Below are 17,289 nucleotides of genomic sequence, written 5' to 3'. Positions count from 1 at the left end.
GGAAAACAAAGCTAAATAAAACAGAGGCAAGCAATGTACCAGACACAGAGTTCAAAAAAATGGTTACAAAGTGTTGTGGAGCAAGTGCGAGAACCAAACGGTCAGAGATAACCAAATTAGAATTTAAAGAGCCTTTATTAGCTGGCCAGTGACTGCCCACCGGTCCACAAGCCAGACTTAGGTGGACAGCCCCAACTTTAGGGATTGGGGGGTTTATAAAGTATTTCAGGTGCATTCTTGTTCTTGCAGGTTCAGGAACTTGGACGGAAATACAGCTTGTATAGACAAAAATTTTCCACTATTCCCCAGGTCATTGCTCAAAGGACAGGTCACTGCTATTCCCCAAATCATTGCTCAAAGGACAAAGGAATAACAGTTAGGTTAAGTTCCTTGTTTTGCTTGGTCGGAGCATGCAACCTTAGGGGGTCCTGAGTCCGGGACCCAAGTTCAGCTGATTACCCTACTGGCTGGACATCTAAGAAATACCCTTTAACACAAAGATATTCAAATAATTTAGTGAGAACTTCAAAAAGAGAAACAAGCACAAAATGGATAAAGAAACCATTTAAAAAGGAAGAAATAAACAATAGATTGGATGAGTCAGAGGATTCCATTAGCAATTTGAAATAAAACATAACAGAAAACAACCAATCAGAGCAGCCAAAAGAAAAAAATAATTTTAAAAAATTAGGATAATTTAAGGGACCTTTCGGACAACATAAAGCATAACAACATCCACATCACAGGGGTACCAGAGGAGAAGAGAGAAGGCAGGGGATAAAGAACCTTTTTAAAAAAATAATTGGAAAGAAAAAAAAAGCTGAAAATTTTCCTAACCTGGTGAAGGAAAAAGACACACAGGTCCCAGAAGCACAGAAAGTCCCAAACAAGATGAACTCATAGGGGCCAACACCAAGAAATGTCATAATTAAAATGGCAATGGTTAAAGACAAAGAGAGAATCTTAAAAGCAGCAAGAAAAAGACAGTTACCTACAAGGGAGCTCACAAAAGACTGTCAGCTCATTTCTCAACAGAACCTTTTTAGGCCAGAGGGATTGGCATAAATATTCAAGTGATGAAAAGAAAGGGCCTCCACCCAAGATTAATTCTTTACACAGCTAGGCTATCATTTAAAATGGAAAGAAAAATAAATACCTTCCAAGACAAGAAAAAGCTAAAGGAGTTAATTACAACTAAACCAGTATTACAAGAAATGTTAAAGGGTCTTGAAAGAGAAGAAGGAGAGGGAGGAGGAGGAGGAGGAAGAGGAGAAGGAGGAGGAGAAAGAGAGGAGGAGGAGGAGGTACAACAAAAAAGAAAGGAATACAGTCATAAAGAATAAAATTACGAGGACTTCCAGCCAAGATGGAGGCCTAGACAGACACAGTGCATCTCCCTCCACAACTAAGAAAGAATACAACTACCTCAAAACTAAAGACAACCAGAAGTTCCAGAAAATCAAGCTGCATGGAAGTCCAACAAAAAAGATATGAAGAAGAAATACTCATCCAGACAGGTAGGAAGGGCGGAGCCAGGGCGAAAGGAGGTGGTGAGGTGGTGGCAGCAGTGGCAGTAGCAGCAGGCCAGCAGAAAGCACAGTCAAACATTTTTAAAATTTGAGAGGGTGACCTGGGGAGCACTCCCAGCACCAGACCAGACCACACAGTTCGAGGTTCCAGCACCGGGAACCATAAAGCCTCATTGCTTCTGACTGTGCAGACCAGTGGGGGATGGGGTGGAGGAAGAAACTGCCAGTCTCTCAGCAAAGTCCACTTGTTTAAAGGGCCCCAAAGGTCCTAGAACATCCGCAGACCCACCCACTCCGGGAACAACAGCCTGGGCAACAGCTAGAGAGGCGCCAGTCCCATACAGAAGTGGGAGAAGTGTCTGGAAAAGGGGCAAGTGCTGAGCAAGCAGCATTGTTCCCTCTCAGACCCCTCCCCCACACACGGCGCCACAATGTGGTGAAATGGGTCGCTCTGTACTGATGAATACCTAAGGCCCCGCCCCTTACAACAGTTGCAACAGCTCTACCTAAGACACAGAGGCCAACAAACACAGGAGCCTATCAAGATGAGGAGACAGAGAAGTATGGCCCAGAAGAGGGAACGGATCAAGGTTCCAGTGGGAGAACTTAGCAACGAGGAGATAGCCAACCTATCAAACAAGGAGATAGCCAACCTAACAGATGCAGAGTTCAAAACACTGGTGATAAAGATGCTCACTGACTTGACAGATAGGCTTGAGTATGGCAAACACATAAGGAAAGAAGTGAAGGCTATGCTAAATGAAACAAAGGAAAATCCACACAAAACCAATGGTGAAGACAAGGAAACTGGGGTTCAAATCAATTATTTGGAATATAAGGAAGAAACAAAGAGTCAACCAGCACAGAATGGGGAAACAAGAATAGAGAGGTCCAGGAACCTCTGGACAACTTTAAATGTGCCAACATCCAAATCACAGGGGTGCTAGAAGGAAAAGAGGAAGAGCAAAAAATTGAAAGATTATGTAAAAAAATAATGAATGAAAACTTCCCAAATTTGGTGAAGGAAATAGATATACAAGTACAGGAAGCACTGAGTCCCAAACAAGCTAGACCTAAAGAGGACAACACTAAGACACATCATCATTAAAATGCCAAAGGTCAAAGATAAAGAGAGAATCTTAAAAGCAACAAGAGAAAAGCAGGGAGTTACCTACAAAGGGGGAGTGCCTATAAGATTACCAGTTGATTTCTCAAAAGAAACTTTGCAGGCAAGAAGGGACTGGCAGGAAGTATTCAATGTGATGAGAAGCAAGAACCTACAACCAAGATTACTCTATCCAGCAAAGCTATCATTTAGAATGGAAGGGCAGATAAAGTGCTTCCCAGACAAGGTAAAGCTAAAGGAGTTCACCATCACCAAGCCATTAGTATATGAAATGTTAAATGGACTTACTTAAGAAAAAGAAGGTCAACACTATGAACATTAAAATAACAATGAACTGACAACTATCGACAACTGAATCTAAAAAATAAAAACAAAATCCAACTAAGCAAACAAATAGAACAGGAACAGAATCATAGGTGTGGGGATCTTTTGCAGGGTTATCAGCTGGGAAGGGGAAGGGGGAGAAATGGGGAAATGGTGCAGGGACTAAGAAGCATAAGTGGTTGGTATAAAATAGACAGGGGGAAGTTAACAATAATATAGAAAAGGGTGAAGCCAAAGAACTTATATGCATGACCCATGGACATGAAATAAAGGGATAGGATTGCTGGAGGGAATGGGGTACTGGAAAGAGGAGAGCAAAAGGAAAAGAAATTCAGACTACTGTAACAACATAATCAATAAAATATAATAAAAAAAAGATCAGAACAGAAATAAAGTCAAACAAACAATAGAAAAGATCAATGACAAACATGATTAAAAAACCTTTACCCAGACTCACCAAGAAAAAAAAGAGAGGACCCAAATAAATAAAACCAGAAATGAAGAGAAGCAACAACTAACACCGAAGAAAGATAAAGGATTGTAAGGAAATATTACAAACAAGTATACGCCAACAAGTTGGACAATCTGGAGGAAATGGATAAATTCCTAGAAACATACAATCTTCTAAAACTGAATCAGGAATAATCAGATAATCCGATTCTGGATTACAAGTAGTGAAAATTGAAGCAATAATTTAAAAAACTCCCAAAAAACAAAAGCCCTGGCCCGGATGGCTTCATGGGTGATTTTTACCAAACATTCAAAGAATTAATAACTATCCTTCTCAAACTATTCCACAAAATTCAAGAAGAAGGAAGATGGCCAAGCTCATTTTATGAGCCCAGCATTATCCTAAATCCAAAACCAGATAAAGACACTACTGAGAATGATGAACATATGCTAAAATCCTCAATAAAATATTAGCAAACCAAATCCAGTAATACATTAGAAAGATCATACACCATGATCAAGTAGGATTTATTCAGGTGATGGAGGGTTGTTGGTACAATATCCACATCAATAAATGTGATACACCACATAGGCAAAATAAAAGATAAAAATCACATAATCATATGAATACATGCGGAAAAAGCACTTGATAAAACCCAGCACCAATTTATAATAAAAACTCTTAGCAAAGTGGGAATGGGGCGATCATACCTCAACATAATAAGGGCCATATATGACATATCTATAACCAACATCATACTCAATGGCCATAAATTACAAGTGTTTCCCTTAAGATCAGGAACAAGATAGGGATGTCACTTTCACCTCTCTTATTCAACATGGTACTGGAATTCCTACCCACAGCAATTACACAAGAAGAAGAAATAAAAGGCAACCAGATTGGAAAGGAAGAAGCAAAACTGTCACTCTTTGCAGATGACATGATACTGTTTATAGAGAACTCTAAAGGTTCCACCAAGAAACTACTAGAACTGATACACAAATTCAGTAAAGTAGCAGGATAGAAAATAAATATCCAGAAATCAATTGCATTTTTGTACACTAATAATGGATTATCAGAAAGAGAAACTAAGAAAACAATTCCATTTACAATTGCATCAAAAAATTAAAGATGCTTAATTTGCAGGCAAGAAGAATGTCAAATGACTTGTAACTGGATGTCTTTCCAATAAGACAGTCTTACAGATTTAGAGACTGGTTTGTGGGTTATGTTGCATAAATTAACACATGTTTTCTGTTTTCATAGGGCATAAGCCTATGATCTCATTACCTGAGTGATTGTCTGTAAGTATAGGCCTCTTTTAGTCCTGTCTGCATCGCTGCCTCCTGAGACTCAACGGTTTGGCTGAACTAAGTGGCTGGGTTGGTGAAGAATGGGGTGATCTGTGAATTTCTCTTTAAAACTGGTGTCTCTTTTCTATCATAATGGCTTGGACAGAAAGGGCCCAGAGGTCTGAGACGAGGGGGAACCTAAAATATTCCCCTCAGCCCAAACTAAGTATAGTGGGCAGAAAGGTTTTGGACAAGTGTGACGTGCCTTGCACATCTTCCTCCAAAGAAGCCCTTTTTTTCCCCTAATATGGGACATTGCAAAATTAATCCCTGCCTTTTGTCATCTAGTGGTTATGGATTGAATGATGCCTTTTAACCCTGTTGCCAAATCTGTTGCCCCCAGAATACAACAAGGATACCAGCCTGTTAAACCAAGCATGCCATTGTCCGGGGACAGCCAACTGACCTGGAGTCTGCATGATCCTTCCCCATGTGGGAAGACCACCCTACTCTCCAAACCCCCACTCTGATTAGGGATTTCTGGACCCAACGGGTAGGTAGGACGATGACCATGCCCAGCTTGAAGCAGCTAAAGGAGCATGAGACCTTCGCCCATTGTTCTTTTTAAGATTATAAAGGGTCTTAAGTCTGAGAGAGGGGGTACTGTTATTTTTATTGTTATAAAAATTAATTAAGTATTTTTTTAAAAAAGAACAATATAGGAAAGGGTAAAGCCAGAGAACTTGTATGCACGGCCCATGGGCATGGACTGGAGGTGGGGGGCATTGCTGGGGGAGGCAGGGTGCTGGGCAGAGGGGAGCAAAGGGGGAAAATCTGGAACTATTGTAACAATATAATCAATACAATATACTTAAAAAAATGAAAATACCTAGAAATAAATTTAAGCAAGAATGTAAAAGACCTGTACTTGGGAAATTACAAGACACTGAAGAAAGAAATTGAAGAAGATACAAATGCATGGAAGCATATACCATGTTCATGGATAGGAATAATTAACATAATTAAAATGTCCATACCATCCAAAGCAATCTACAGATTCAGTGCAATTTTGATCAAGATACCAATGGTGTATCTCACAGAACTAGAACAAATATTCCAAATGTTTAAATGGATCTACAGAAGATCCTGATTAGTCACAGCAATCTTGAGAAAGAACAAAGTTGTAGGTATCACAATACCTGATATCAAACTATATTACAAGGCCATAGTACTGAAAACAGCATGGTATTGGCATAAAAACAGACTTACAGATCAATGGAAAAGAATAAAGAGCCCAGAAATAAAAAGCTACACCTTTATGGTCAGTTAATGTTTGCCCACAAAGACAAGAATATACAATGAAGTAGACAGTTTATTCAATAGATGATTTTGGAAAAACTGGACAGATATGTGTGAAAAAAGAAATTAGACCACCTCCTTGTACCATGAACAAGTATAAGCTCAAAATGGATTAAAGGCTTAAATGTAAGACTTGAAATCATAAAAATCCTAGAAGAAAACATAGGCAGTAAAACCTTGGGCATTTCTTATAGCAATATTTTTTTCTGATATAGCTCATCTCAGCAAGGCTAACAATAGAAAAAGTAAACAAATGGGGCTATAAACTGAAAAGTTTTGCACAACAAAGAAAGCCATCAACAAAATGAAAATAATGCACTAAATGGGAGAACATTTTCACAATGATACATCTGATAAGGGATTAATATCCAAAATTTATAAGGAACTCAGACAACATCAAAAGTACAATTGAATTACGAAATGGGCAAAGGATCTGAATAGACACTTCTCCGGAGCAGAAAATAAACATATAAGAAGACGCTCAATGTCACTAATCATCAGAGAAGTACAAATTGAAACCACAATGAGATATTACCTGATACCTGTCAGAATGGCTATCATCAATAAATTAACAAACAAGCGTTGGTGAGGATGTGGAGAAAAGGGAACCTTTATGCACTAGTGGTGTGAATGCAGATTAGTGCAACCACTGTGGAAAACAGTATGGAATTTCCTCCCAAAATAAAAATGGATCTGCCTATGATCTAATGATTCCACTTCTGGAAATACATCCAAAGAAACCCAAAACACTAATACGGAAGAATATATGCACCCTTGTATTCATTGCAGTATTATTTACAATATCCAAGATTTGGAAGCAGCCCAAATGTCCATCAGAGAATGAGTAGATAAAAAAAAGTGTGGTAAATTTACACAATGGAATATTACTACTCTTTGTGACAACATGAAAAGATCCTGAAAGCATTATGCTAAGTGAAATAAGCCAGTCAGAGAAAGACCAGTGACATATGATTTCACTCATATGTGGAATCTAATGAGCAAAATAAACTAACAAAATGGAAACAAATTCATAGATAGAGAACATACTGACAGCTGTCAGACGGGAGTGGAGTTGCCATGCTGGGTGAAAAAGGTGAAGGGATTAAGCCAAAAACAACAACAAAAGAAACCCTCATAGACACAGACAAGAGTATGGTGATTATGACAGAGAAAGGGAGTTGAGGGATGCATAAGAGGGTATGGGGGGATAAATAGTGATGGGAGGAGAGTTACCTTGGGGTGGTGAATACACAATTCAATGTACAGGTGATGTGTTATAGAACTGTACACCTGAAAACTATATAATTTTATTAACCAGTGTCACCCAAATAAATTCAATAAAAGAAAAAGAAGAGGATTAATGGCACCATTGGAAGTATTAATACTAATTAATAGTAATCACTATAACAAACACACACCTTCCTGAATATCAAAAGAAATGTTCAACAGCAAAGAAGAATAAACATGTTGAGAAAGAAATACAGTAAATGCCACATAATAAACACAAGTATCATCAGATGATATGACAGAGTTGAGACCAAATTTAACAGTCATCTCAATATTGTGAAGAAGCTTAACTTACCTATTATTTCAAAAAAGAATTTCAAATGGTTCATAAAGCAAAACTCAAATCCATACTATATATGAGGATACTTAAAATGCAGTGATTCAAAAAAGCTAAAAAGTAAAGAGTTTGACAAAGATTTACCAAGCAATGAAGACAATAAAGAAAAAAGAGTTTTAACTATCATAAAAGACAAAGTACATGCCAAGCCCCTACCCCTCCAAAAAATTAAATGTGTCAAAAAGGACTTCATAAGAGGAGCACAGCTTCCTCCAACCTGCTCCGCTCCAACATGGCTCCGTGGCTGTGCAGCATCTCTGCTGCGGCGTGGTGGCTGCTGGGGGGCCCGGGCCCCGCAACGCGGATGTTGTGGCTGCATCTGCGGCGCGCTTCTATTCCAAGGACAACGAAGGCAGCTGGTTCCGCTCTCTGTTTGTGCACAAGGTGGATCCCCGGAAGGACGCCCACTCCACCTTGCTGTCCAAGAAGGAGACCAGGAACCTCTAGAAAGTCCAGTTTCACAATGTGAAGCCCGGGTGTCTGGATGCCTACAACAGCCTGATGGAGGCTGTGCTGCCCAAGCTGCACCTGGATGAAGACTATCCCTGCTCGCTCGTGGGCAACTGGAACACGTGGTATGGGGAGCAGGACCAGGCAGTGCACCTGTGGCGATTCTCAGGCGGTTACCCAGCCCTCATGGACTGCATGAACAAGCTCAAAAACAACAAGGAGTATCTGGAGTTCAGAAAGGAGCGGAGCCAGATGTTGCTGTCCAGGAGAAATCAGATGCTCCTTGAGTTCAGCTTCTGGAATGAACCACAGCCCAGAGCAGGTCCCAACATCTATGAGCTGAGGACATACAAGCTTAAGCCAGGAACCATGATCGAATGGGGGAAAAACTGGGCTCGGGCCATCAAGTACCGGCAGGAGAACCAGGAGGCGGTGGGCGGCTTCTTCTCACAGATGGGAGAGCTCTACGTTGTACATCATCTCTGGGCCTATAAAGACCTGCAGTTTGGGGAAGAGACCAGAAATGCTGCCTGGAGGAAGAGAGCTTGGGATGAAAATGTCTACTACACAGTCCCCCTGGTGCGGCACATGGAGTCTTGGATCATGATCCCTTTGAAGATCTCACCTCTTCAATGATGCTGCTGCTGCCTTCACTTCATTCCCCTTCTCCCTCAGGGCAGCCACAGACCGAGGAGCTTCCAGTCCTGCTGTCTCTGTTCTCTCTCAGATCTGGGAGGACTCTGGCAGCTCAACTCAGACAGTGGGGAACTGAAGGACTTGCAGCTCTCCCCAGAGTCTTCCTACCTTCCCTGCCCACTCCTTTGTGTCAGAAGCAGTCCTTAATTTCTCTGAATGAAAAACAACTACCTTTTATGTCTTCCCCCTAAGATTCCTCATCTCAAGGCTACCAGCCCCCAATTACCACCATGGAAAACCTCAGTTTAGCTTTAGTTGAACAAAAGGTAGTGTGTCTAGTGGTTAGGTTGGGTGGGAAGGGAAGAGGTCAAACCAGACCAGGTTCTCAGGAATTCCCTGGCCACCCACTTGCTGAGCAGTCTGAACCAAGTCCCCCCTCCCACCACCCCCCGCTTGGAAAAAGCCTAGAATTGCCACAAGTAAAGGAAAACCGTCAATCAGCAAAGCCAGCAGTAGGTCCACCTAATTCACCTAGAAAGGCTGGGCAAAGGGAGCTGGAAAGGATCTGGGGGTCGGAAAACAGAATGGAACAGGAATAGAATCCAGAATCAGGCATCCTGAAAGTAGAACTTAGAATTTAGAACTTGGGTTTGAACTGCGGAACTTGGAATACAGAATGGCAAAGATAGAACAGATGTGACAGAAGACCACTTGGGAGGGGTTCCTAATACAAGACACTTGGAAAGAGGCTCATCTCTTTCCTTCTGCATAATGAGGTTGAAAACTTGAGTGTGTAGTTCCCAGCCCTTCTATGCAGGGAGAGTCTCCTGCCCTCCCTTTCCCTTCCAGCAGGCAAAGATATGGGCCTGAGCTTTTATTTCCCTCACCCTGCAGCGCTTTTCTCCCTCTTCACATTCGATCAGCCCAACCCTCATTCTTTGGGGCCACTGGATATGTGGAGTGGGGTCAGTGACTTTGGGGGCCTCCTCAGTGACCCCCACACTTCATGAACCTCTGGGTAGGTTTATTCTGCCTCCCTTTCAGGGAAACTTGTGCCAGAGTTGCTGATGGAACCAATTAAATGTTTACTATAAAAAAAAAAAAGGAGCACATTCCACAATGAAGATATGATAGTTCAGAATATCTTTGTAACAAATAAAACTACAAACCACCTATATAAAATAACATTTATAGGATACAAGAAGAAACAAAAACATACTAATAATAGATTTGAAAAACATTCTTAGTAAAACAGACCAAGTGGACAAAAATTAAGCAACAAAATAAAAGAGCTAAATAAAAATTAAAAAGTAAATCTTTTAGATATGTATACTCTATACTCGGAGAAGAAAGACTACATCTTCTTAAGTGCACAAAAATGGATCATGTAGTAAAGTATGAAGAACACATCAGCAGTTTCCATAAAATAGAAATATTATAAACAATATTCTCTAATCACAATGCTGTAACACTAGAAATTTACAATGAAACCAAAACACAAAAATAGTCCTTCTCAGTGGAGAGGTGAGATAGAAAGTGTATAAGAGAGAGTGACTTTGAGTATTACTTTTACATAATATTGACTCTTGAAAGCATATTAATTTACATACTCAAAAGTTAAATTCAATCAAGGAAAAAACTAGGGATAGGAGAAGTGAAAATATGAAAGCAAATTGAAACAAACAAATCTAATGTTATTTCAAATGCATACATACAGTAACCACAGAGAAAGAAAAAATTAATCCAAGTAACTTACGAACACAATATTTAAGTATATGTCTGCAAGACTTGAGCCTAAAGGCATTATATAGGGATAGGAAGGAAAGTTGCAAACAGATCCTGAACCTTTTTAAAAAGTTGGTCTGTTTATTGTAGTGACATAGGTAAGAAATTTTGAAATATTTTTGAGGTGTTCTGGGATTGAGTAAATGAGTAACTGCTGATGTTGAGTCAGGTTCCCACTGTAGAAGAAAGGACATTCAAATACAGAATAGAAGAAAGAAGGCATGGAAGAAGTCTGCAAGGATGGTCTGGAACTGGAATTACTGATTATTTTGTAAAAATGTAGAGAGGAAGCATGTGCAAGAATGTGAGTGTGTGAAACAGCACATGTATTGTGCCATAAATACACAAAAAGCAAATGGGGTAAAATTTTAACAGTAGTGTGTATGGGTAAAAGGTATACAGATGTCCTTTGTATTATTTTATTTTTATATTTGTTACTTCTTGTAAGTTTGAAATTATTTCCAAATAGAAATACTTTTATAAAATTTGTGACATATAGGAATATATCTAAAATATTGCCTCTGAAAAACTAGCTTTCCTAGAGCATAGATATTTTTTGGTGCTATAAAAATTAACCAGTATTTTATTAATCAATGTTAATTAATTAAACTTAAGAATTGATGTAGAAATAAAAAGAAAATCAGGTTTTAAAAATATAATTTATGTAAACAGAGATTTTTCACTTTAGAATATTTATGTGAAACTAATTATCAAATGCTTTATGTGAGCATATCTACATACTAGTCATGTTTACATAGCACTATTAATGATAGACTGTCACTGAGTTTCCTTACACCCTCAAATATTCACTGTATATATTGCTATATGGTCCCACAGGATTCTCAAACCACTCACTCTTCCAGTGATCGATCTAGGCCTCGGTCAGGAGATCGATGGTGATCACGTTCTGGTAAATGACATTTTGCATTTGGCTTTATTGTAGAGCTCAAATGATAAACATTACTTGAGTAGTTCTGGCGGCGAAGTTCCTGCACAGTCCTCTCCCTAAAGCAAAAACGTTTAAAATAGATGTTTTTAAACTTTATATCCAGGGACATTATCAACACTATGGTAAAACTGAAGTTCAATTCATACTTTAAAACTCAACCATCATGAATAATCAAAATCTGATGTTATCTAAGAAACAATGCTTCCCAGGCTAAATACTGCTTAGAGACCAATTTACCTTTCAAAGCGCTCCATCCCTAGTTGTCTTTTGGTAATGTCTAAATCAGCTTCCAGTTGCATTACAACATTCCTGAACTGGGTCACATCTCTACTCTGGATGGCCCTGTGTAAAGAATATGAGTGACAGTTAATTGAACTTAAAATATGTCTAGGACTCCTAGGGTACACTGAATCATGTTGGCAATGTTTTCTCAGCTTGACCACAGCCAAATTGTGATTTTTATGGATGTATATGCCAATTTTAGATGTAGTAAATGTACAAAGTAGCCTACTTGAAAAGCTTAAGCTGTGCCAGTCACATTCAATTACTTAGACTTTCTCTGTCAGTTTTCCTGTGTTTATACCAAGTAATATTATCTATCTATATTATCTATTTACTGCAAATAATTTTTGTAAAAGTACTTTGAAGTATTATATGCAAAGTAATAGTATAACCAAATAATCAAAACTGGAATTCACTAGCACCATGACTAATATGGTCTGTTATACATATTAAATCAAGCAAGTGCTTTATGTATACTTATAATTAAATTTGATATACCTGTACACACTCTATTTTAGCAGGATCTTCTTTAGGGCTAAAGAATGCTACAAAAACCCTGTACCAAGGCATACTATCATAAGGAAGATAATAATGGAGATTAAAGCTGTTTGTACAAAACATTCTATCCTCTTTGCTTGCTTCCAGGACTGCATTATATATACTGCTGAAATCTAAACTTAGAGACTAAGAGCACAAAAGTTTATCATGTTTACCAGTTCTAAATGATAGCACTTATAAGCCGGTCTAAAACATAATGTACCCTTTAAGGTGGGAGTTTTGTTATACTTCACTAAGGCAGATTTCCACCTACGAGCTTGAGAAAGTGATCTTGCAGAACTGGTTGAAGGTATCACAAAAGCCCAGTTGTGGTGACTTAAAAGATGACTCAGTGACAGCCAACATAACCTGGAAAAAGTGTCTGAAGGAAACTGGCTTTGGCTTTGCAGACTTGGCTTAGTAAGAGGCTCCTATGAGTGATTGATTTCTGAGATCATGATTCCTATCATTCCCCAGGGCCCAAGCTCAGTCAGGAGGGCAGAGTTGAGGCTGGATGAAAAAGTGTTATAGAGGAGACAGATAAGAACAGAGGCTAAGGGTCCTCATCAGTTTTTCTGTGAGAGGTGACCAAGTTTAATAATAAAATATTCATTATTCAGGTAGGCATTTCTTACCCAACCTTCCAGCTAAGGTCATGCAATAAGCTGCAATGGTGCTAGGGATTCTAAAAGAAGAAGCCCTCATGGACATAGACAACAGGGTGATGATTGCTGGGGGGAGGAGGGGTGGTGGTGATGGAAGAGGGTATAGGGGAGATAAATGGTGATTTATGGAGACTTGACTTGGGGGTGAACACACAATAGAGAGTAAAGACAATGTGCTGTAGAATTGTGCACCTGAAACCTGTATAATTTTGTTAACCGGTGTCACCCCAATAAAATCATTAAAAATAAATAAAATGAATGAATGAATAAAATAGATAAGTAACAAGAGAAGAAGCAAAAGTCAATGATCTAAGGGAAGTCTTTAGTAGTCTGTGGGTGCAGGAGTTCTTCCAGGTACCTCGTACGTACAATTATAGGTACATAAGGAAATAACTGTGTGACAAATGGAAAGATTAGGTAGCAATACCACACAGGTACATAAACAGAAAAATTCTTCTGGTTTCAGAAGTGCTTTTTTTCTAATCTGGTTATAATATTTCCTAAAGACAATATTTTAGATCAGACATTCTATTCTATCCAAAGCTCTATTGGAAACAATCAACAGAGAAGGTTAAACTTAAATTTAAGTCAATTTAGCTAAGCAGATAATAGAGATAAGTACTAAATCTTAGGCAAATTATAATCTTTCTGGTCATCGGTTTAATTAATGGCAAATTATGGATGCTTAAATTATATAAATTAGAGTTTTAAAATTCTACTAACCTATAAAGTACCAAAAATATAAGAAATACGGCTTTCTTATATTACTAACCAACTCACATTTTATTTTCTGCCAGACAAAGGTGATCTTTAAGAAGCTGAATTTCAGATTCTTTTTCTTGAAGCGCTATCTGAGACTGATACTCTTTGTCTCCACTGGCCACCACCAGAATTTCTAGGCTCTGCATGGAGATTCTCTCACTTGTCATCTGACTCCTGAGGAGTTCTGTTTCAGAACAAGCAGAATCTAATTCATTCTCCATCTGTACAATAATAGGAAGATACCTATACTTATTCCCATTCATTCACTTTACCAATAGATTATCAGAGACACATAAAATGTCTGTACTATGTTATAAACTAATGACCCTTTTAAATTTCTTGATTAGAAATATTGTCCTTCTTACCAAGTACACACACACAGTATCACTTTTCCCAATTCTTTGATTATATCAGAAAATTCATTAATACGTAATGAGTTATTCATCCCAAACTGCGAACAATGTCCAATTGCAGCTTTGATATTTATTTATATATTTCTGCAAGACTGATATAGTGATATCTGTAACTATGCTTTGTACTGAATTAGGTGAATTAGAAACACCTAACTACATTGCACTCCATTGTTAAGGAACATGAGGAGTCATTACACATTCCCTCTCTTGCATTAACCTCTTTTGAATGTTATCTTGAACCTGGGATACACTGTTAGCCAAATGTTTCTTCAAAAAAAAAAGAAAACCAGACATTACTATTTAGAAAAAAGAATTCATAAAATTATCTCATAATACATTATATATATGTATTTTAAAACATTAAATGTGAAGAGATAAAACTAAGAAAAAATAATTTAATAAAAATGAAATTATTGGAGGAGGGGTAGGCAGATAGGGGAAGAACTTGCTAGATGAGATATAATTAACAAATGATGTCTGACCATACAAAAACATATTGATAGTCAATATAAACAAAATTTACAAGAAAACAACTGGAAGAAAATAAACAGTAAATAAAATAAATAGTTAATATCTAATATAAGAAACTCATATAAATTGAGAAATATGAACAGAAAATTTATAAAATATAACTAATTAGTAAACATATGAAAAAATGTACTCTTATGAATAATCAAAGAAATATAAATTGAAACAAGATGCTATTTCTAGTCCAGAGTTTCTTAACCTTGAAAATACTGACATTTTGGGTTGGATAATTATTTGCTATAGGGAACTACCCTATGTATTATGTATGTATGCATACATATATACCCTATGTATGTATGCTTAGCAACATCCCTGGCCTCTACTCACTGGAGGCCAGTAGCATCCCCCCACCACAGAAGTGACAATCAAAAATGTTTCCAAACATTGCTAACTGCCCACTGGGGAGCAAAATCTCTTTCAGTTGAACCACTGTTTGAGTTTAACAAATTGGAACATTTCTTAGTTTGTTTTAATTAACATTAAACAGGGTAATGGTAATTTTGTACACTGATGGCAGGAATACAAAATGGAGCATCACTATTTTTGATATCAGTTTTATTGGAATATAATTCACATACCATACAGCTCACCCATTTAAAAGATACAATTCAGTTTTTTTAGTATATTAAAAGAGTTGTGCAATCATAACACAATCTCATAATCTAGGGGTAGAATTTTTCATTAACCCAAAATAAAACAATCAGCAATTTCCCCATGCCCCCTCTGCCTGCTGCCCCCAAATTAGCCCAAAGCAATCCCTAATCTATCTTCTATTACCGTGATCTGCCTTATTCTGGACATTTCATATAAATGAACAATATAATGTTTGTGTGGTCAATTATGACTGGCTTCCTTCACTTAGCCTAATGTTTTCAAGAGTCACCCATGTTTCAGCAGGTATCAGTACTCCATTACCTTTATTGCCAAATAATGTTCCCTTACATAGATGTAGGGATATTTCAGTTATTTACACTTTCTGACTATTATAAATAATGCTAAGAAAATCTGTGTACAAGTTTTTGCATGGGCCTGTGTTTTCATTCCTCTTCAATAGATAGCAGTGGAATTTCTGGGATTTGTGGAAATTCTATTTTTAACATTTTTAAGAAATGCCAAAATGTTTTCCAAAGTGGCCTCACTATCTCACATTTCCACCAGCAACATATGAGGGTTCCAAATTCTCTACATCTTTGCCAACACTTGTTACTGCCTTGTTTTTTTTTTTTTATTGTAGACATCCTAGTGCTTATGAAATGGTATAGTTTTGATTTGAATTTCTCTGATTGTTAATAATGTTGAGCATTTTTTCATGTGCTTATTGGCCATTTATGCATCTTCTATATAGAAATGTCTCGAGATCTTGTGCCCTTTTTTCAGCTGGGTTATTATTAATTTGTAAGAGTTCTTTATACATACTCTGGACACAATCATCTTCTAGAATATATAATTTAAAATTTTTTTCCATTCTGTGCAATGCCTTTTTACTATATTGATGATAACATTTGCAGCACAAAACTTTTTTATTTTGATGAAGTTGTTTTTTATTTACCCTTTTTTTTTAGTTTTTCAATTACAGTTGTCCCATTTTCCCCCATTGCTCTCCCCCACCCAGCCCACCCCTTCTCCCACAATCATATCACTCCCCGTTGTCCATGTCCATGAGTCATTTATACACGTTCCTTGACTAAACCCTTCCCTTACTTATTCCCCTTCTCTCCCTCTCCCCTCCCCCCTATTGACTGTTATTCTGCTCCTTGTCCTATTTAAGTTCATTTGTTTATGTTGTTCTTTAGCTTCCTGTATTAGGTGATATCATATGGTATTTTTCTTTCTTTGCCTGGCTTATTTCACTAAGCATAATTCTCTCTAGTTTCATCCATGTTGTCGCAAATGGCAGGAGTTCCTTCTTTCTTTCTGCTACATAGTATTCCATTGTGTAAATGTACCACAGTTTTTTGATCCACTCATCTACAGATGGGCACTTAGGCTGTTTCCTTTTATTGCTTATGCTTTCTATATGTATCTAAGAAAGCACTACATAACCCAAAGTCACACAAATTTACTTGTTTTCTTCTTAAGAGATTTATAATTTTAGCTCTTACATACAGGCCTATAATCTATTTTAAGTTAATATTTGCATACAGTATGTGATAGGAATTTAACTTCATTCTTTTCCATGTAGATGTTCAGTTGTCCCAATACCATTTGTTGAAAAAACTGCTCTTTCCCCACTAAATTGTATTGGCACCAATTTTTTGAAAATCATTTGTCCACAAATATGAGTTTACTTCTGGACTCTCAATTCCGTTCCATTGACCTATATATTTTTTTCTTATGTTACTGTCTTGATTACCATAGTTTTGTTAGTGAGTTTTGAAATTGGAAAGTGTTGGTTTTCTGACTTTGTCCTTCTTTTTCAAGATTGTTTTGATTTTTCTAAGTCACTTGCAGTTCCATATTAACTTTATGTTGTCAATTTCTACAAGAAAACCAGCTGAGATTCTGATAGACATTGTATTAAATTTGTAAATCAGTTTAGGGTGGTGTTGCCATTTTAACACTGGTAGTTCTGATCAA

At 37.6% G+C, this 17,289-nt stretch overlaps 1 protein-coding gene and 1 pseudogene across 1 annotated transcript in view; one reads left to right on the top strand and one right to left on the bottom strand.

Moving 5' to 3' along the window:
* Window positions 1-7,937: 7,937 nt before the first annotated feature.
* On the top strand, window positions 7,938-8,823 carry LOC150006218 (protein NipSnap homolog 1 pseudogene; annotated as a pseudogene).
* A 2,604-nt stretch (window positions 8,824-11,427) lies between these two features.
* Window positions 11,428-17,289, bottom strand: part of LOC150006216 (testis-specific gene 10 protein-like) — a 106,547-nt gene continuing 100,685 nt past the window's right edge. The window contains exons 13-15 of the mRNA XM_090281514.1: window positions 13,790-13,992; window positions 11,763-11,867; window positions 11,428-11,581 (exon numbers count right to left, since the gene is read on the bottom strand). Of these exons, the coding sequence (XP_090137640.1) occupies window positions 11,428-11,581; window positions 11,763-11,867; window positions 13,790-13,992 (462 nt within the window). The remainder of the gene's footprint in view (window positions 11,582-11,762; window positions 11,868-13,789; window positions 13,993-17,289) is intronic.

The sequence above is a fragment of the Furipterus horrens genome, unplaced genomic scaffold (genome assembly GCF_987537825.1).
Source record: "Furipterus horrens unplaced genomic scaffold, mFurHor1.1.pri manual_scaffold_6, whole genome shotgun sequence".
NCBI classification, from domain to species: domain Eukaryota; kingdom Metazoa; phylum Chordata; class Mammalia; order Chiroptera; family Furipteridae; genus Furipterus; species Furipterus horrens.
The sequence above is the reverse complement of the archived record's forward strand: the minus strand, read 5'-3'. Positions and strand labels throughout refer to the sequence as shown.